This window comes from Zeus faber (assembly GCF_960531495.2).
Source record: "Zeus faber genome assembly, chromosome: 16".
Classification (NCBI taxonomy): domain Eukaryota; kingdom Metazoa; phylum Chordata; class Actinopteri; order Zeiformes; family Zeidae; genus Zeus; species Zeus faber.
The window spans coordinates 11,583,492-11,604,880 of NC_137202.1; the positions used below are offsets into that span (position 1 = coordinate 11,583,492).

Sequence of the window (21,389 nt, forward strand, 5' to 3'; positions counted from 1 at the left end):
ATATATATATATATATATATATATATATATATATATATATATACACACACACACACACACTTTTTTCTATGATACTGTCCATTTTTATGCACTACAATGCACATCACCAAGCAAAATGTATTTTACATGAAAATACACTTGGCCCAATAAACATTGTGATTGACACATCTATGTAGAAAAATGTAAAGTGGTTATTAATTGCAAATGTACTCCCTACCACAAAATGGAAGTAATCCAAAATACTTGTCAAATCCAGTTGCGCGACCAGTACTTTTCCAAACAAATATAAATGCACTTTGTGTTGTATCGGGAGAGGCAGGCAGCATTAGACACACCCTGATCCAGCACTTAGGCTGAGCCCAGGCAGCTCACAGGAAGGGCTTTTGAAGAGAAAGAAGGGCGTGTTACGCAACTTGGTAAAATTAGGTTGAGGAAAGATTCAATACACATCCAGGGCTTTTTATCACATTGATCAAGGAACACACCCAACCGATAAACCACAAGTCATCAGGTTATAAGGTTTATTGATTTAAAAAAAAAAAAAAAAAAAAGAAAAGGGCAAAACATCTGTTTCAACTCTGCTTTTCTCGTGTGAAAGTGCTTTGATCAATGGAAATATTCAGACTCTTGGAAGTCATAAGTTACTTTTTTTTTTTGTCTCTTTTTCTGATTTTCTGGGCTTCTGGAGGGGGAATTCCTCCAATAACAATAAAAACAAAACAAAACAAAAAAACCCCAAAGGAGGACGATGTAGGCTAACATGGAACGCAGAATACTTTTAAGTTTGAACTCCAGCACCTCCTAGTGGTTTCAGCCCAAAAGGTTGAAACAAACAATGACAAATAAAGGCTGTTTACAGGCACAAGAGTTTTTAGTTCTCCTTAAAAACGAACAAACAAACAAAAAAAACAACAACAACTCAGTAGTTTCTGGAAACAAAACAAGTCAGATTTTGGACTCCCAGTAGAAACAGCAGCTATGTGATCCTCAAACACTCCGCCTCAGGCCAGGCTGATCTCAGATGACTCTTCGGCTTCGATGACTCTGAAAACTCCCACCTTCTCCTGCTTGGAGCTCCTCTTCCCCTTGTCTAAAATAAAACAAAAGATAAAACAAAATAATTGAATAAAAGCACTTGTTAGCCTACGGTTGAATAAGGTGAAAGTGGTGTGAAAGCATCATTGATAGCTCATTTTATTCAGAGCCTCAAGAGTCAAATGTAATACATTTTAAAAACCACCCTGCTCTTATTCAATCAAGTATTGCGGCTAAAAAAGGCCTGGCACCACGAGGGCTGGTGTGGTGGCTTTGCCCCCTCAGTTGTATTTTCTGCTCCCCCCAGCCCAAGTTTTATGTACCCTATCACAGAGATTTCCAACCACCAAGCCATGAGAAGGTGGGCGGGAATTTTTTTGAGAAGTCTAAAATATTTACCCAGAAAATCAGACCTGGGAATATCGACACAGTTTTCCAAGTTCCCGTGGTGTCACTTCCTACCAACACAAATCAGAGTTTTCCGAGTTCCCATGGAAGGCAGCATCACTTCCTGCTGTCTCTCGTCTCGACCCAATAAAACTTGGCAGCACTTTCTTGACAGTTGAAGTGTAGGCAAGAGAAAGTAATAGAAAGAACACCGGTATGAATTTGCCTTACAGTATGGATTTGACTATACCATGCTGACCGGTAGAGCCCACACAGATCTAAAGCAGGGTTAGTGTTAATATTTATTTCTCTATACATATCGATTCTGAATATTTCTAATTTCTAACCATTTCTGAAATGGTTTCAATACTAATTTTACGCACTATTGATATGCCGGTACCAGCTGCGTTCTCTCTTCTATCCAACAGCCAGTTGACACACCCCCGCCGCAGCGCCCACGTAGCCCCGCCTCCTCTCACTCACAGTACACTGTGGGGATGTGTGGGCCTCCGCCGCGAAGTGTGGGTTTATGGCGCGGCAAAGTTGTTTTCCTGTTCCGTAACTTGTTCCCCGGCTCCATTGCTACCTTGGTTAGTTCTAGCTCGTAGCGTACAACAAGAAACCCACGCCAAACCTAATGCTATCTCGCCCGCCCTCTAGTTTAACTGGAATTTATTTTATTATTTAAATATGTAAATTAATTGCACATTTTTATAAAATGTATTGAATTATGATTACCATTACGCCAGGCACTTTCGGCTAGAGAACGGCTAGTGAATAACAATAATCCAAAAAACAAACAAAAAAAAAAAAAAAAAAAAAAAAAAAAAAAACACCAACAATAGGGTTCCCGCCCTTTGGACTGGACCCCTAAAAATCAGAACAAAAACAATAGGGGGTATGTAGGGGTCCCGCCCCAAATACATTTTTATGGGATATTGGTTGATGGGATATGTCATATTTTGTGTAAAGAAGGTCAGTGTTCCATTGTGTATTTTCTGCGGTGTAAATGTACACCCACCCCCCAGCAGGTCACTGCGGTCCAGCAGGGTTTCCAGGTCCTTGTCACTGATCACCTTTCCCTTGGAGCCCTTCACCTGCCTACCACAGCGGACACACAAGATGGTATGTTACAGAGGAAAAATAAAATAAACAGAATAAAAAGATTCCCCTGCATTCACCAACAAAAGTGCTGCCGGATGGTTTCTTACTTCTCTGTGTCTCTGGATTTCAGCAGCTCCATCAGCTCTTCCAGATCCACACAGCTCTTACTCTGGTTCAGTTCCGCCTGCGCTCCTTTGAATTTATCTAAAAACAAACAAACCAAAAAATGGCTTGGTAAGTAAATTGTTATTTACTCAATGAAAAAACAAAAAAAAAAAAAAGTTCAACTAAGACACAACGTTGTGACTAGATAAACAAGATACTTTATTCATCTCCCGAGGGAAATTTTAGAAAAGTAAAATAAAAACAAAGAAAACCCCTCCACCCACTCTTGTGGATGACCATCATCTCCAGCTTCCTCTTGGCCGACGCCCTCTCCAGGATCTTCTGGTCGATGGTGTTGGCCGTCACCAGGCGGTACACCACCACCGGTTTGGTCTGACCGATGCGGTGGCAGCGGTCCTGGGCCTGGAGGTCCGCTTGCGGATTCTGGAACCAGGGAAACGCAGTCAGAAGAAGTGGATTCAGTGGATTTTATTGTAAAACCTCTGAACTCTATAGCATCCATCTTGAGTTTAAAGTCAAGAAAGGTTTCAGACAGGTGGTTTGAAAAATACATTTTGTGGATCTCTTGTAGACTGAATCCATGTGATTTAGGTTAATAGATAGATTAAGAGTATAAGGAACAGGAAAAAGATGTGTTCATCCCTGCTCCTTTTCAGATAGATACATCATGTACAGGCCTACAAAAAATAAAATGTACACATTTCTTTCTTCAAAGAATTTGGGATATGTTTTTCTTCATTTTTTTAAATTGTTATGATTTTTTTTTTCATTATAATTTGTTACCCCCCCCCCCCCCTCTTTTCTTAACGCCATAATAGTGTTATATGTGGGATCAAATGTGTGAGAATCATTTTGTTTACAGAATAAATGAATCTTAAAATAAATCAAAATAATTTCATAATGTTTCTTATTGTTGTCATACCCAGTCACTGTCGAAAATTATGACGGTGTCGGCGGCCGTCAGGTTGATGCCCAGGCCTCCTGCTCGGGTGCTCAGGAGGAACAAGAACACTTCCGGATCGTTGGAGAATTTGGTCATCTGGGAGGAGAAAAGGAAAGGAATGTGTAATTCACTCAGGGCTCATTATTAATCCCACTGAAAAAGTGGGAAAATAGCGAATTAAAATAAAACAAATGAAGTTCAAATGCAATATCTGTTGGATATTTAATAATATATTAAAATGGGGATGGTAGCTCAGGAGGTAGAGCTGGTGGTCTAGTGATCTAAAGGTTGCTGGTTTGATCCCAGGCTCCTCCTGCAAGCATGCTGTAGTGTCCTTGAGCAAGACAATTAACCCCTAATTGCTCCTGATGGCTGCGTCCGTCGGTGTTTGAACAATTGTAAGTCGCTTTGGATAAAAGCGTCTGCTAAATGACTAAATGTAATGTAATGTAATATCTGGGGCTGAGTGGCAGAATAAATATAAATACAAGTATAAAAGGCTGTACAAAATATAAATATAGATGATATACTGTATGAATAAAAATACACTCATTCACATTGAGAAAAAAACCTTAAATTGCAATACATTTCTCTATATTCACCTTCCATTTTAATCAGGCACTGAAATGCAAGCGTCCCATATGCAGAGGTAAAATGATCACTAAATCAAATTAATCATGAAATATAAGGTCAGTGTTCTCCATTTGTCCTGACACATTGCTGACTCTCACTCAAGTGAATCTAAAGGTAAATATGTTCCAAGTGGACACGAGTGTCAGCCTCGTACACTTGTAGGGAGGGTCAATTTATGTAAATTCTTATTATTATTCTGAGAGCACGACTTGTGTATGCGATGGCCAAGCTAGACGCTTTCGACATCCCATCAAACTCACATTGTCGTCCCTGTCGGCATAAGACATGGTGCCATCCAGGCGGCTGAACAGGAAGCCACGCAGGAAGCAGTAATCCATCAGGATGTCCAGGATGGACGTCATCTGGCTGAAGATCAGGACCTGGACAAAAATAAATAAAACAACATCAGACTGCCCTTTATGCATAATCCATATCTACCTACCTACCTACCTACCTACCTACCTACCTACCTACCTACCTACCTACCTACCTACCTACGGTATCTATAAATAAACAGAGACAAAGGAAGATGAACTTAAGATAAAAATGGTGATGTACAATAAACCTGACATCAAATATAACTCGTAAACAGTAAACCAAATGTTGGCAATAAGCCAATAAACCAAAGGTTTGACTGTAAATATACACTTCTACATAAACAAATTCACAATCTGAGCATCACACTACGAACATTTGAGCCCGTTTTACCTTGTGGCCCTTCTCCTTGAGCGCGGGCAGCAGCCGGTCGAGGATCAAGAACTTCCCCGAGCTCTGCACCAGCTGCTCGTCAATCTGCACGGAGGAAATGATCATAATCTGCTTATTCTGCCAAGCGCATTTACATATACCAGCGATTTGTCAGGGTGGGGATTGCTAAAATAGCAAAACAATTAGCTAAAAATAAAAAAAAAAACTTGGAAAAAAAAAAAAGAATAAAAAAAAAAATAAAGAAAAAGAAAAAGCGAAACAGTCTGATATAAAGCCAACTATACAAAGAAATCCAAATACACAAAGAAATAGCGAAATAAAAAAACTATACAAAAATATTGAGAATATACAAAAAGTAATAGGATGAGTTATTTTGGTGTCTTTGTCCAGATTTGACCCCCACACTTATTTTTTAATGTCAAATGTCCAGTTCATCGGCCCTGCTGGTTACCTTGAACTCCTGCGTGGCAGGGTCCAGGGGGTACTCCACCAGGTAGGGGTGGTTGCAGCACCTCTTGAGCAGCATGAGGATGTTCTGCATCTTGAGGTTGATCTGCACGTCCAGTGGGCTGTGGAAATCCACCACTGGAGCAACAGACCTGTGGTAGATATACCAAATCCAAAGATTGTTTTTTTTGGCATTTGAAAAGGTATATTTTGTATTCAGTTTGCAAACAAATCGCGATTAATCACATGATATTGGTGCAGTTAATCATCATTTTCAAATGTACTCAAATATGGTCCCAAAAACAGCCTTTTTTATTTAAAAAGCAGTGCATAGTTATGTTCATACTATGATTTGATTATTGAGAAAATAAAGACAAAATAAACATTGTCAAATGTATTTGATGGCATTTTGACCATAACTCGTTATTTTCACACTATACTAATTTTCACACTAAATAGGTAAAACTGATGAATATAATAGGAATATTTTTATATATTTAATATATTGATCTAAATTAAATTAAACAAACAACATCCCACAACCACCTCCAATGATTGAATATCATACCCATCCAGGTCATTTAAAAAAATAAAAAAAAAAATAAAAAAAAATCCCTTTTCCAAAATATACAAACTTTTATTAAAAACAGATGACACTTAATCTTTACCTACCATGGAATGGGAAAGAAAGCTTGCCGTTTCCACAGATATCAACCTTTGGAAACTTATTTGCAACAACACCTTTTCTAAGACCCGCAATTCCATAATGCAACACATCCAATATAAGATTCTGCACAGAGCTCATATCACCCAAAACAAGACGTTTGCGCTCAGTGTTCCCTTAATACCAGAGATGACTACTTTCATGCCATCTGGCTCTGCCCACCTATCCAAACATTCTGGACCAACAATCATCAAGACGCTATCAACCCTTCTGGGTCCCAGCATTCCAGTCTCAGCGTCTGTATGTCTCCTTGGTAACCTCTCCTTGGTTGACTAACCACTCAAACACCACCAACCCATTTTGATCGCCTTCACAATTGCCAAGAAAATAATATTACTCAATTGGAAAAAACAGAGATAATCTCACTACATCCCAATGGTTACATTGATTGATAGAATAAATCTCCATGGAAAAACTATTGGCAATATCCAAAAACAAGGTTGATTCATTTAATGAAATATGGGCTACTTTTATCACCGACATAACTCCATCCATTAATACTACTTAAGATTATTTGTCACATATATTTGGTCATATATATATGCAGTGACTACTTGAGTCTTCCTAAGTCAGGGCTGTGTCGTGGCGCTCATCACAGGCACAGACACAGACCACCAGCTCCTGCTTTGAACATACCCCAAACACCCTCCTGGTTACATCACTCTCCTTTTCTCCCTCATTTACTGCCATAACTATGACAGGAAGAGGCCACGTGCCGAGTTGCTGTTGCAGTTTTCCTGGACTTAATTAACTCAGGTTTTTTGATACATGTTGTTCTCTGATGTTTCTATGTTTATGTTTTTCCATGTACATGTTGTTTGGTTCACTGTTTATTTCTCTCCACGTCTCACCCGTGGTGATTCTCCCCCTCTTGGAGTAGTGATTAGTTGTTTATAGACCAAAACATGGTAAGATCATTCTCCCAAGAGGGGGGCTGGTGGTGGTTCTGTACAACAAAAAGCTGTGCTCTTGTCATCCTACAGGTCGTCCACAGGACAGTTTTTACAGCAGTTCTTGATGATTCAAGACTAAAGAGTTCCATTGCAGGTTAAGAAGTTGAACTCCACTTGCAGATGAACTCTGTCCTAGATGCAATGGCATACAAATACTCTGTTGTATATATAAGTATTGCTGACCCCTGTTCCTGCTCCTTGCTGACCATCTCCAGGTATTTCTCCAGGTTCTCCAGGTCAGTCTCTTTGTAGTTCACCACCTTCCTGTGACGGACCGGCCTCCCGCTCGCCGTCAGATCCACTGGAGGCTCTGCCTGAAAATAAATAAATAGATAAAGAACACAAAGTACATTTAAAATAGGAAAGCTTGTAAATCGTTACATTAACCATTCATTTGTTGTTTGTTAATCCATGTCCCACCATTGTCTTCTCTATGTGAAATAGCTAGTCATCAGCGTATAGGTTAAAAGAGGTCAAGTGCATCGCCATCCTTCCATGATCTCACCACACAAGTATTAATGTTATCAACTTGTATAAAGTTAAAATTTCTCCTAAAAACATCCCAAACGAGGCGCTACCTTTTCCTGGCCCAGCACTTTGGCGATGGTCTTGTTGACCACCGCCGTGTATAACATCTCCTGCTTGGCCGTCAACGGAGCGTAGACCACAATCTCCTTTTTGGGAGGAACCTCTAGCAACACATCAGTCTTCAGCCTCCTCAGCAAGAACGGAGTCAGAATCTTAAAAACAAAACAGAAAAAAAAAAAAAAGTAATACATGGGCATTAACATATGCAAAGACAGAAGGTTCATCATTAGTTGAAGACGGTAAGAGAAAATGGAAAAGCCTGAGGGACACATACAGAAGAGAAAAAAAAAAGAGAGGAGCAGGAGTGGTGCATAATGGGGTGGGAAGGCACTTGATTTGTGGAGTAATGTTTTATATATTAATATATTACATGTAATATTTATTTTTAAAATAAATGTAAAAATAACCGCAAACAACGATCACTTAAAAATAAAAACATTTGCAAACAACATCTAAATAAATGATTGCAGCTATGTGCACATTAATCTGTTCATACGCTGCTATGGCAACTACTCAGCCACGAGTTGAACAGGAACGCTCACAAGCGACAGCGATCTCTTCTGATGTGAGTGTAGAGTGACAGCTCTTTAGGGATTGAGCGATCGCAAGTGATGAAATCGGATTCTGGTGTGTGTGTGTACGGTAAGTGACAGTATAGACTGGGTATAAAATGTTACATTATAGTTGGATATTTAATAATATATTAAAATGGGGATGGTAGCTCAGGCGGTAGAGCTGGTGGTCTAGTGATCTAAAGGTTGCTGGTTCGATCCCAGGCTCCTCCTGCTAGCATGCTGTAGTGTCCTTGAGCAAGACACTTAACCCCTAATTGCTCCTGATGGCTGCGTCCGTCGGTGTTTGAACAATTGTAAGTCGCTTTGGATAAAAGCGTCTGCTAAATGACTAAATGTAATGTAAATGTAAAATAATAATAAAGCACTTTGGACCTACCTGGTGCAGCATGCTCAGGACGTTCTGCTCTCGCTCATTGGCCACGACATTTTCGCCCTCGGAGTGAATCGTGTCCACGTCAAACCACGACTCAAAGCTGTTTGGCGGAAATCGTGAGAACACATTAGGATTAAATAAAAATATTCAGCGATTTTCAACCGCTGCAGCACGTGAAAATCGTCCAAGTTCCACATAAAATACGTTTACATATATATATATAGACGTCTGAATCATCCCTGTTCTAACGAGACCTCAACCATGTCTGTGCGTCCTGCGGTTGTCATGTTTCAGATACCTTTAGCACAAAAAAAATAAAATTAAAAAAATAGGGTCCTACGGGCCCTTGAAGGAGGAGGGGAAAAAAAAAAAAAAAGAAGACAGGTATACATTTTTGTGACACTTAAATGGTTAACAGCTTAGTGGTGGTGCCATGGGAAAGGTTGGGAAACACACATTTTTAATACGAACATATTTTTAAAAATCCATGTTAGTCCCCGACATACCTCTTGAGGTCATCAAAGACCTCGGGCAGCAGAAAGTTGAGCAGTGACCACAGCTCCGCCAGGTTGTTCTGCAGCGGCGTCCCCGTCAGCAGCAGCTTGTTGTCGGTGGGAAGCACCTTGAGCTCCCGTACCAGGCGGCAGTTCAAGTTCTTTATCCTGTGGCCCTCGTCCACGATGAGATACCGCCACTGGAACCGCTGGAGGGACAGACTTTTTATTTTTCTATTCATTGAAAAATTCCTTTTAATTAAACTTGTTTTACAGAAACCACACACACACACACACACACACACACACACACACACACACACACACACACACACACACACACACACACACACACACACACACACACACACACACACACACACACACACACACACACACACACACACACACAGTCTTTTTTTAAAGCCTTCTTAAATACATGAATATTTTATTCAGTTTATTCCGCCAAGTACATTTTCATATACAAGGAATCTGGCGCGTACTTCATAAAAAAGGACGCAAATCGCAAAATACATAAAGAATTTTTAAAAATGCAATTCCATGCTCAGGATGAATTAAATGAAAAGGAAGTGAGTATGGTTGAAAATATGGCTGTGGGTATAAAGCATAAATATAGATAGATAATATACATATGGATGCAGAATACGAATATGGATGGATTAAAAAAAAAAAAAGCTTCTCTCCTACCTGCAGGGCTTTCCTATCAATCATGGCGATCTCGAAGGAGGTGACGATGACTGGACACATGCTGAGTGGGCCCTGGGGCCTCTTAATGGTCTTCAGCACTTTGGCCCTCTCCGGCTTGGGCCCGTGGTACAGCTGAACAGTCACCTGAAAAAATGGGGGGAAAAAAGTCAGTCAACAGGCTCTTTGGGTAACTTTTTAAACTTAGAATGTATATGATGGGTCGAAAATGGCCCAGATAGTTGTTTTCTTGTTTTATTTTTCACTGCAACAGAAATATTCATATAAAATACCAGGAATTTCTTAATAAAAGTGTTTTTGATTATGTGAACTCATTGTTTCTCAAATAATTGTAATAGTGTAATATTAATATCATGAATGAAAATAATAAAAATATTACTGTTATTAATATTTTTTAAATAATTTATGTGAAATTAAAAAAACAAAAATAAATTGGACTCATTTTACTGAATTATTGGGTTCTTTAATGTAAGTCAATGGCACTCCCTGCTATAATACATCGTTAAAAACAGTACATGGAAAAAGTTGTTTACAATTATCCAAAACCACCACTTATTAATTTAGTTGCATTTATCACTGGTTGCCAGTGTTTTTGACTCAAGGTGGACTACATACACAAAGACATTATCAGGATATAAAGAATGAAATAAAAACAATAATAACAAATACAGTTGTAGGCAGCAATAGACGGGTCCAGTTTAGTTAGGATTGGTATGTTTTACAGTTTCCCAGGTTCTCTCAAACGCAGCACAATTTTCAGAGTTTACATTGAACGCAGCATGGGCTCCCCCGGTCTGTTGTCTCCTGGTTGCTAGTCTCGTGGAGCAACCACTATGCGGTATACACAGCACAACCCTCATGTCTTTAAAACAACCGTCCATGTTTGTCTGTAAACCAAAACTTCTCATTGTTATAATCACTGTGTTGTCTGTGAAAATGGATATAATTTTTTTTTTTTTAAGTTCCCTATCTTCTGCATTATTCACCAGACACAATCAATAAATCTTTCTCTAGTATGACCAACACAACATTGGATACAGTCAACATATAAACTGTTATTTCCTGTAGGCCAGGCCTACTTGTTATAATGAAATGGGATAAGTTGATGCATGAATTGATATGAATAACATATCTTTACTTAACTTTTGAATTGTAAAAAGAAAAACCTATCACAGTAGAATAGCGACTTGTTGATTTAACTTCAAGCCTTGTAATTGTTCAAATCTGAAAATGAACATTCGAAAAATATTCAGTGTTTCAGCAGATATTTAATAAAAGTTTTGCAGGCACAGTCCACATACACGGAGGGCCAAATGTGTGCTCAGGGACAGCTTTAACTGCAACTCATTAAAATGAGCAACAAAAAGGACGCATTATTCTGGAAGAGGCTCCGTCCGGACTCTACAGATGTTCCGAGCTCTGCAAGCAGCACATGCCGTGCACAGCGCACCCTGGCCTCGGGTCTCACCGGGGAGGGGGCAGCGCAGAGGGTTAAAACAATTGCTATAGGCGGAGGGGCAGCGTCCCCAGTACGCACGGTTTCATTCCATTAGGAGACAAAAAATTAACTACCCCTCCTGGGATGGCAGGCTAGGGCAGTCGCCTGTCTTGCCTTAAGGAAGAGCCGGCCCTGGTCAGCCCTATTGGTTAGATTGTCATGTGAATCATTCAGCCCTAGTGTCAGGCAGTGATGACATAGTGACGGAATGCTGACTGAATGGACTCCAACAGTTTTCATCTTACAACTTTGCTGAATCCCGCAAAGTAAGGTGGGACACAACGCCGCATCTAACACGGGGTTAGATGAAAACAGAACGCCCTCATTTACAAAAAGAGCAAAAGAGATAAAATATCAATGGAAAAACACACACAGCGGCTTGTAACCAGTACAGAGTGATGGAGACAATACGCACGACGCAAATGGACATTGGGAGCCGAAACCTGCACATATATAACAAATTGGATGATGATGCCACAAAGCGTCCGACTCAAACTCATCTCCCACCCCCACCAGACCTCACAGAGAACCTTGGGGTGTCGGCGATGCATGAACGTTGGGCTACTTCGGTCAAATTTCATAATTCTTTCATCAGTCTTTCCATTGATACCTGCTCAGAATGTATATCGATATGGATGTCTAAGGCCTCCCGGTTCTTACGAGACCACAACCCAGTCCAGCGGTTGTTGTGTTTTGAGACACTTTTAGCGCGAAAAAATGCCAAGGAGAATAATAATATTAAAAATCCAAACAACAATAACAATGCAGGATGGACCCCTCACAATAATATTAATACTCTGGTACCTGTGGAGCGAAGCGCCTGAATTCGTTGATCCAGTTGGGCAGTGTGGAGAGCGGGGCCACCACCAGGAAGGGGCCCTTCACCTTGCGCTCGATCATCATGGCAATGTGGGCGATGCACTGGATTGTCTTCCCCAAACCCATCTCATCTGCCAGGATGCCGTTGATGCCGTTCTCCCACAGCATCTGGAGGCGCAAAGAAAAAAACAAAAAGGAATTGACATCTAGCAGCTGGTGAGACAGCAAAGGGACAAGATCACAGCAAAAATATTCATTTAGAACAAGAGACAAAAATACTGTTCTTTTCTATTTTCATAGTTCATTTCCTTAGTGTAGCACCGTCAATACACTTTGTACAGAAGATGCAATACTGACAATGCTTGGGGACATAAGCCACTCATCTTTTTCAAGAAGCTATACTTAAAAGCTTACTTAAAAAAAACAAAACCTGAAAATATTAATAAATCCGCAATGAAACGTACCTAAAAACAAAAAAGATTATCACAATAAAAAGTGCACCTAAAACCTTGAGCCTATAAAAAAATGATTTCCTGAAATCAATGGCTACACTTGAAAAATATATTTTAAGAACATTTAATAAAATGACCCACAAATATAATAATTACTGTCTATAAATTGTTGCACTTTGGAAAAATATGTATGAAATTACTAATCAAAAATAATTACTCAATAAAAGGTTGTATTAAAAAAATATTTTAATAAAATTACCCATAATAAAAGGTCGTACACAGAGAACTCTCAAAAATAATCCTTAGGATCCTCACCCGGAGCCACTCGATGCCCTCTATCTGGTACCACCTCATGACGCCCCCAGTGAAGAGGCTGGGCTGCTGGGCGGGCACGGCCTGGCCCTCCACCGTGCGATCGGGGTCCAGCAGCTGCTTGGCGCTGTCCCGCACCGCCTCCGACAGCCGGCCCTTGATGTCCGTGTTGGAGTCGCTGATCTTCTCGATGTCCTCTGCCTCCAGCTTTCTGTGGGCAGGACCCTGCTCCTGGAATTGTTTTTTTTTTGAAGAAGAAGAAGAAGAATAAATGAACTTCATCTCACAATAGGTCTCTTTTACAGGTGTATAGAACCGTGTGGCATCTAGGGGTGAGGCAGGGCAACATGGCAGCCTCCGTGAAGCGTATCCGTGCCCATGTAGATTAAAACATCTCATTCTAAAGGTAACAAAAACAGGACGACTCTTATTTTCATGGGATTATACACTAATTAAAACACTTATCCATTTTTAAAATATTTTTTCATTAAATATTCAATTTTTGCCAAGTCCGTTCCGTAAATTCTACACACTGCACCTTTAAACCGCAAAAGCAGCGCTTGTGGATTATTACTCAATACGGTTATGGTCTGATTTTAGGTTACTCGTATCACTCCCTCTACATGCTAATGCTAATGCTAATACTCACTTGTGGTGCCATCTTGTGGCACTACGTAGAAACTACAATCTAAGACCTGGAAAGATTCATGTGGATATGTCCAAGGCCGCTACCATGTGGCAGATGTAGCTACATTGTTGTGAATCATCTTCCTTAGGTGAAGCTCTTTAATCATGTATACCAGTTATAAAACCATTTCCAATCAATATCCCCTTGCAATGTAGAATGTATAAAATACATCTTAAGGTACAGGTATACAAAATGATAAAAGCAAATAAAGGTGTGCCTGATTTAATTACATACGGTACCGTATAACATTCTGTAAGGCATGAATATTTTCAACATGAAAACCCACCTCTTCCTCCACTTTAACTTTCTTGACCTTTGACATGATTTCCTTAAAAAAAAAACAAAAAAAAAAAAAAACAATAAAAAAAACAAGTAAGTACATCAATAAAATTGTATTTTCAGATATGGTACATTTTGCAAAGCTTTTAGGGAGAGGGCACCTCTTTAGACATGACATCTGCAATTTTGTAATCGTCCTCCCTTCTTCGCTTCCTTTTGCCCGATCCCGCCGCTTAAAAAAATAAATAAAACACAGATTGTTATTCCCAATTAACAAATTTTTCAAAATTGAAAAAATATTAATGGAATAGCTGTAAATGTTCCTTTATAACGCCAGTTAAATGCCAGATTATTGGGTATGTAATCTGTAACCAGATGTTGAAACCAATGTAGTCTTAGCAATTCAATTCTAGAAATTAGAAGATTGACATTAAAAAGTCTGAACAATTAAAAACCAGCCATTCTCACCTTTGTCAACAGGTGAGTCATCAGTCTTCGACGTCTAAGAAAGAAATAACAATGTATAGTCACAGAGAGACACACACACACACACACACACACACACACACACACACACACAGAGAGACACAGAGAGAGAGAGAGAGAGAGAGAGAGAGAGAGACACACACCTTCCCAGCCTTCTTTTGAAGTTTCTCCTTCCTGACTTTCTCCTGAAATACAAATAAATGCGATAAGAAGTTAAACGACACAATTAAATGTGCGGTTGTGATTCCCTCCATATCTTTTTGAGCGTGAAACCGGAGACACCATGAGGGGACGGAAGAAATGACTGCCCAATTATCATCTGACCCACGTGCTCAAAAGGTCAAGGACTTTAAATTCTTGAGTTAATTCCAATTCACGTGCCCGTCATTCACGATCCTAATCCTCTGCTGGAAGAGCTTTGATGTGAGAGCAGAAAGAAGCTTCAACAGGAGAAATCAACCAAGTGCAAAGTAAAACAAATATTATACAATGTAAAAATACTTAAGAGTCAACAAAAGGAAAAACAACCGTGTCTACTTAATATTTTTAAAGAACTTAAAGGCTGCCAGGAGGAATATACACACACCTTGCCTGGAATTGAATTTGTTAATATAAACGCTAATTACTTTTTGGAGTTTCTTTTCTGAGGCAGTAACAATTGATGACCTCCCAGCTTTTATTTATTTATTTTAAATAGCAATTTTTTGGATGTATTGGCATTTTTATCTATTTCGGGTTCATTGTGTATTGCAATTCTCATTTTCAGTATTTCTTCAGGTTTCTTGTTTTTTTAATTTATTCATTGAGCTGACACTTTTGTCCAAAGCGAGGCTAGAAACAATCTAAGCATACGTCGACCATTGGAGCAACCTCACATTTAAGTGCATGAGCTTCTGTTTCTAAATACAACCAGATATAAGAGCAAGATAGCTGTAAGGAATCAGAACACATTTTTTTAACAATATGTTGATATGATTCAGGTTTATCATTTTTCAATGTCAATTTTAAGGTATATTTTCTATTTCAACTACATTTTTTAAATTGTGGAATTTTTGATTTATTGTATAGTCATTTTTTCCCTATTTTATTTTTTATTTCGTTAATTTTTAGTTTAAATGTCTATTTCTAGGGTAAAGGTAAATTTTTTGATTTATTGGATATTTTTATATTCTTATTTTTAGGTTTACTGCATATTGCCAATTTGTTTCTGTTTTTAATTCTTATTTCTTTATTATTATTATTATTATTATTATTATTATTATTATTATTATTTTGACGTGCGCTGCTGTGACACCTACATTTCCCTCCAGGGAGGATTTAATGGGATGATGATTTAATGGGAGCAGATAACACATTTTATACTCTATCTAACAGAGTTATTATAATTATTAAGTGTAAATGTCCCAGACCTCGAGTTGCTGCTGCTCCATCTTGGTAAGCAGGAACTTGGAGTAGATGTTGCTTTTATCCAGCAGGTGCTGCAGCCTCTTGAAGCGCATCTCATGGGAATCCCTGTCCAGAGACTCCCGGGCCTGGACGGGGATCATCCCAAAATGTTAATAGCAAATAGAAATGTATAACAGCGTTGACATGATTATATCATACAGCGTGAGTGAAGTGAGTGAGTGAAATTAAATGAGAATCCCAAATAAGAGTATCGTAGTTAAAATTAATACTTTTCAGGGACAGTTTTAAACACTGTTTTTTGGACAAACATATGGATGAATAAAACTTTACAAAAATGTTGAAAAGATGACATCAGAAATGTAAATGTAATACTATTTCATTACTTTTAAGGCTTAATGTTTTTTTTCATTGAGTTTAAAGACAATCAAGCAGCACTATCTTACTTTTGGTACTTGCCGCCCCTACAGTTTGAGTGCAATTGCACTTTTACACCACGGTCGTAAAATTCGGTCCGGTGTCTGAAAATAATTGTTTTTACCGGACGAATTTGAACCTTATCTTTCGAGTTTCAATAAGAGTCTATGTTAGAACCGCAAATATAATGTACGCCTAGGTTACAGCACCCTTGCACGGATCTCGCCGATTCCAGGAGCCGTGGGCCCAATGCTCAGCCCGTGGCTCCGGGGGAGCCACGGGAAGAGAGGGCGCGGAAATCAGCCCCCCTGCTACCGGTGTATGCACCAGATGTGCTTGGCCTGGAAGATTGGCCCGAAGACAGAAGTTACATAGTGCAAGAAAAGGCGTTCAGTGGGAATGAAAGAGGTGCCATTCTTCATATTACAAGTCAGTGTACCATCAAAATGATTTTGAAAATGTTATTTTAAAAAGGTAAAAAAGTTATAGTGTTTCTTTAAGGACCTGTGGAAAATATGTCCCAAAATATAAAAAAAACAAACCAATAACCAACCTTCTCTATCATCTCCTTTTCTTTTTTCTCCCCTTCCTCCATCAGTTGCATCTCCTCTTCCTCCATTTCTTTTGTGATGATGACTCCAACACCACCTGCAACAGTGATATAACAACGATCAACGCTAGTTAATGATCAGTACCATAATAACATTAAACTATATGCAATGTAATAATACTTTACAGCATAAGTAAAATACATCCATTGTAATAGAAATAACAGCAAAACTTCAGCATTTATACCATCAACGTGTGACCTATACCAATTTCACATGTTTTTTCCTAATTGGTGCAGTAAAATAAGAAGTGGAAGAAGTACTCAAGAGCTTTTACTTGAGTAAAGCACAAATAAGTGCCACATAGGTAAAAGTATACAAGTACTTGCACTTAAATGTACTTCAGTTCAGCAAATAACGAGACTTAAAGTAGCACTATGTAACTTTTGGTATTTGAGGCCCCCACAGTTTCTGAGTGCAATTGCACTCTCCCGCCACTGTCATAAAACTCGGTCCGGGGTCCAAAAATAATTTATTTCAGCAAACAAATCTGAACTTTATCACTCACGTTTCAATTACAGTCTATGTTATAAACACAATTATATAATTTACAGCTTGGTAACATCGCCACTTGCACGGACCTCGCCGCTTCCCGGGGCCGTGGACTGAGCGTTTGTTGCTCTGGGGGAGCCGCGGTGAGAGCACGCAGGAAGGGATGGAGCCCCCTCTACCAGTGTAGGTACCAGATGTGCTCGGCCTGGCAGATCGGCTCGCACGTGCGACTCATGAAACAAACCCCGTGGCGCAATGAAAGTGAGTGAAGGGTGCACCACTGGCTCGTCTCAACCACGCTGTCGTGGAAGAGGAACAGCTATGTTTTGCATGAGCATTATTACCGGACATTTTGACCTGCAAATTCATAATTTATTGGATTTTTCTATATAAATTTTGACAGGCAGAAAAACAGTAATAACCGGCTAACGGAAACCCTGAGCCTAACACTCTTCCTGTGGTTTCGACCCCGAACAGAGAAGCCACATAGTGCAATAACAGGCGTTCAGGGGGGTGGGTGGAAATGAAAGAGGTGCCATTCATATTACAAGCAGCGTACCATCAAAATGATTCTGAGGCTGTTTTTTTTAAGGTAAAAAAAAATTAAAGTTTCATGAGTGTTGCATTAAGTACTCAAAAAAATATCCTCAAGTAGAATAACCAAGTACTTGTACTTGGTCGATAGATATGCTGGAAAGTAACCAAGTTGAGTAACAGTTCCAGATGTTGCTGAGTACAGACCGCTGGTGGAGGCGTTCTCCGTCTCCATGCTGGTTCCCAGAGGCTGCTCTGGCTCATCTGGTTTGGGGCAGTGAGGGGAGGCACTGCGAGAGGCTTCTTTCATGCTAAAATTAAAACACACACACACACACACACACACACACACACACACACACGGTTTTGTTTTTTTATTAAGCCACAATCATCCAAGTTAGATGGAAACAGATCAGACAATTCGCTTGGCACGTCTTGATGACTAGGTTAGTGCAACAATGGAGAAAAGATAAGCTAACCATAGCAAAACTATAAGCAAAATAAAACGCAAAACATAAGCAAAATGTAAAGCAAAGAACATAAGCAAAACACATGGCAAGAGATATTGCAAAAATACAACGAAAATAGAGGCTAACGAAAGTACCTGCTCATCTTCTATGTTGGCGTGTACAGTCAGTCAACCAGATCAACACTTGAAGGAGATTCTCTTCGGGCACTAGGCCGTTGTACAGTTCTCTTCAGGAAAAATACAAAACTAGTAAGCGACAAAGGCTAATTCAGCACCCCTCACTTAGCATTTGAAAAAAAAAAACCCGTACAGCGTATTGGAGCTAGCAAACTTTTATGAATTAAACTATTGCTATTAATGTTTATTAGGTCTGTAAAATGGAAATATTGCCGACAAAAGCAGCCCGAGCGACATGAAGCTGCGGCTTCCCGGCTCGCAGTGCAACACACACAGCGCGGGTGGGAGGGTCACAGTTTCGCGCGGCGTTTGGAAGAAACCATTCGCATAGAAATAGGGGCGTATCCAACAATTGCACGTCGAGACTCGGTAAGCAGTGGGGATTGACTCGCGGAGAAATAGAGACGTATTATTTTAAACGGTATTTATAGTATGATATGCGCGCAGGGAGTGCTTTAAACGAACGGGAGTAAAGGCTCGGCCACGACGAAATCGCGCGGGACACCCAGGCGCCGATGTGTTTCGAACATCCTCCCCAAGATTTCCCGCGAACTGCCAGAAAGACTCTACGACGCATTCCTGCAACGTCGTCAGTCGGGAAAACCCGTTCTCCTATTTGGGAAAGCGCAAAGGAAGTCGGAATTCCATGTCGGAATTTCGGCAAGATCCTTCCCGACGCGATGCCCCCCCGTCAACAGATACGGCGCCACAACCGCATGACGGGCACACAAGTCAGCGTCGCACGAACAGAGGTTTTCCTCCGTGGCTGCCACTCTCGCAGCGCGGGCCTCCGCGCTTCACCGGGTAGAGCCAGTTGAACACGTTCAGCTCGGGAGGTGGGGCGCACGAGAGTCGGAATTGCCGATTGTCGGAGTTTGACGCGAACGCAGCATCAAACCGGAAGGCGATTTAAAAGGACGCCGTTGATCGCCGCCGAAGACGAGGCGTCGGCTTTGTCCTGTCGCCGCTTGAGCTTTTTTCCAGGCGCGACTCCCCGAACCAACGGCCACACGTTTATACACACACACACACACACACGCACACACCGTGTTCCAAAGGCCTTCCTTCCTTTAAATATGTAAAAAAAAAAATAATAGAAGCAGAGCGTATAACAAATATAAGCATTCCGTACACTTTTTGTCGGTAGAATTTCAAATACAATGACTGTTGATTTTATATATATATATTTTTTTTTCTTTCGCGAAACGACGTGTTCGTTCATGGGACACGCAAAGACACAGCAGAATGATTACACAGTGATCGCCATCGATCGCCATCTCTTTCCAAAAGATCCTCGCATGCGCGCAACGGCAGAATCAACCTAGTGTGCATGTGCGCGGGTGCTTGAGAGGAACGCAGTACACCTCTGCACACAAATGACTTCTCTCCGGCGCAGGCCGGTTTTTCGCCGCAGGGTGGAAGTATGTGGCAACAAATAAATTCGCGCTGGCAAATTCCCGTGACAGCTGCACCTTCTTCGAAATGTTCAATTCTAATCAACGTTTGAATAATAATCTACCAACGCTTACAATTATGAGATCATGAAAAAACATCAAGGGCTGGAGATCCAATGACTGTCAATACTATGAGACAGTTAAGAGAGATAAAGATATATTTAAATAAATAGATGGATGGATAAATATATTGAGATATTTAAATAAGTAGATATAGATCATAGTAATAAAAGTAGGAAAAAGGAAATGTATGATAAGTCAAATAATAGTTATAAAAATAAAAATAACATACTAATATGCAATAAACATTCTGTATATGTCACAATATGTATGTATGTATGTATGTATGTATGTATGTATGTATGTATGTATGTATGTATGTATATATGTATGTGTGTGAGTGTCTTCTCTATCTATCTATCTATCTCTCGATCTATCTATCTATCTATATCTATCTATCTATCCATCTATCCCCACAATTGCCAAGCTGATTTAAATGCATTTTTCTGACTTGTGCTGAAACAATGGAACAATTGTTTGGTGGTGATGTCATGATCATGCGATCTAGCGTCGCAGCAGAGAAAGTCTCAAGCAACAAAGACGATCATACAGCGTATATTATGTATGTATGAATCTTGGCATGGAATCTAACCCAGTTGTGTTTACTTTGAAGTCTGCAGGACCTGAATCAAAGCCTCCCTGGTATTCCAGGTTGCTTTCAGGTTCTTAAATACAGGGCAGAGCTGGCTCCACAGCCCAGAGCCCAAGGCAAGAGAGCGTCAGAATCCAAGCAACAGAGAGTCTGAGTCTTAAGTCAAGAGAGCCTGAGTCTAAGGCAAGAGAGAGTTTGAGCGTAAAGCAGCACAAAGGTATGCAGATTAACAATCAATCTATGTCAATGCAAATAACTTGTTTCTAAGTTGTCATAACTCTTACAAACTCTTATATACTCACAGATTCTGCTCCCTCAAGGCAATAACGAGGCGGCTGGAAGGAGACGCTACAATGCTGTTTTCCCCGAACCTTAGTACAGTGGTACCTCTACTTACAACTCTAATTTGTTTTATAAGAACGGTCGTATGTTAAAACAAGCAATTTTTCCCATATAAATTATGAAATCATGAAGGGTGAAAATAAACAAAATACACAGCACGAACACAGTAAATATGAAAAAAATTCGATAAGCCACGAACTACGTGCACACATGATGTAGGTCGCCCGCTGACTGGCTGCTGACTGACTGCTGACTGGCTGCTGACTGACTGCTGACCGGCTGCTGACGCGCCAACTGCAAATTTACATGGTCGTATCTTGGAGCAGTCGGTCACAAGTCGATTTTCGCGACTATCGCTACTCGTATCTTGGATTAGTCGTAAGTAGACGCAGTCGTAAGTCGAGGTACCACTGTAGTTTTAAGCCGACTGGCTGATGTCACAGCATTACGTCACAAAGCGGATTGGGATGTCACAGCACTGTGATGGCAC

The 21,389-nt window shown here is 40.1% G+C and overlaps 1 protein-coding gene across 1 annotated transcript; it reads right to left on the reverse strand.

Moving 5' to 3' along the window:
• Nucleotides 1-594: 594 nt before the first annotated feature.
• Nucleotides 595-18,104, reverse strand: hells (helicase, lymphoid specific). The gene is made up of 22 exons (XM_080016547.1): nt 18,013-18,104; nt 16,725-16,819; nt 15,760-15,882; nt 14,494-14,535; nt 14,333-14,366; nt 14,026-14,096; nt 13,872-13,913; nt 12,901-13,128; nt 12,119-12,301; nt 9,799-9,942; nt 9,103-9,299; nt 8,600-8,696; nt 7,639-7,800; nt 7,244-7,374; nt 5,388-5,535; nt 4,937-5,020; nt 4,489-4,608; nt 3,575-3,691; nt 2,916-3,075; nt 2,634-2,730; nt 2,444-2,523; nt 595-1,090 (listed from the first exon to the last, which is right to left on the reverse strand). Exons 1-22 carry the CDS (start codon nt 18,038-18,040, stop codon nt 1,002-1,004), a joined length of 2,472 nt encoding a protein of 823 aa, XP_079872673.1. The 5' UTR covers nt 18,041-18,104; the 3' UTR covers nt 595-1,001.
• Between the last annotated feature and the right edge of the window lie 3,285 nt (nt 18,105-21,389).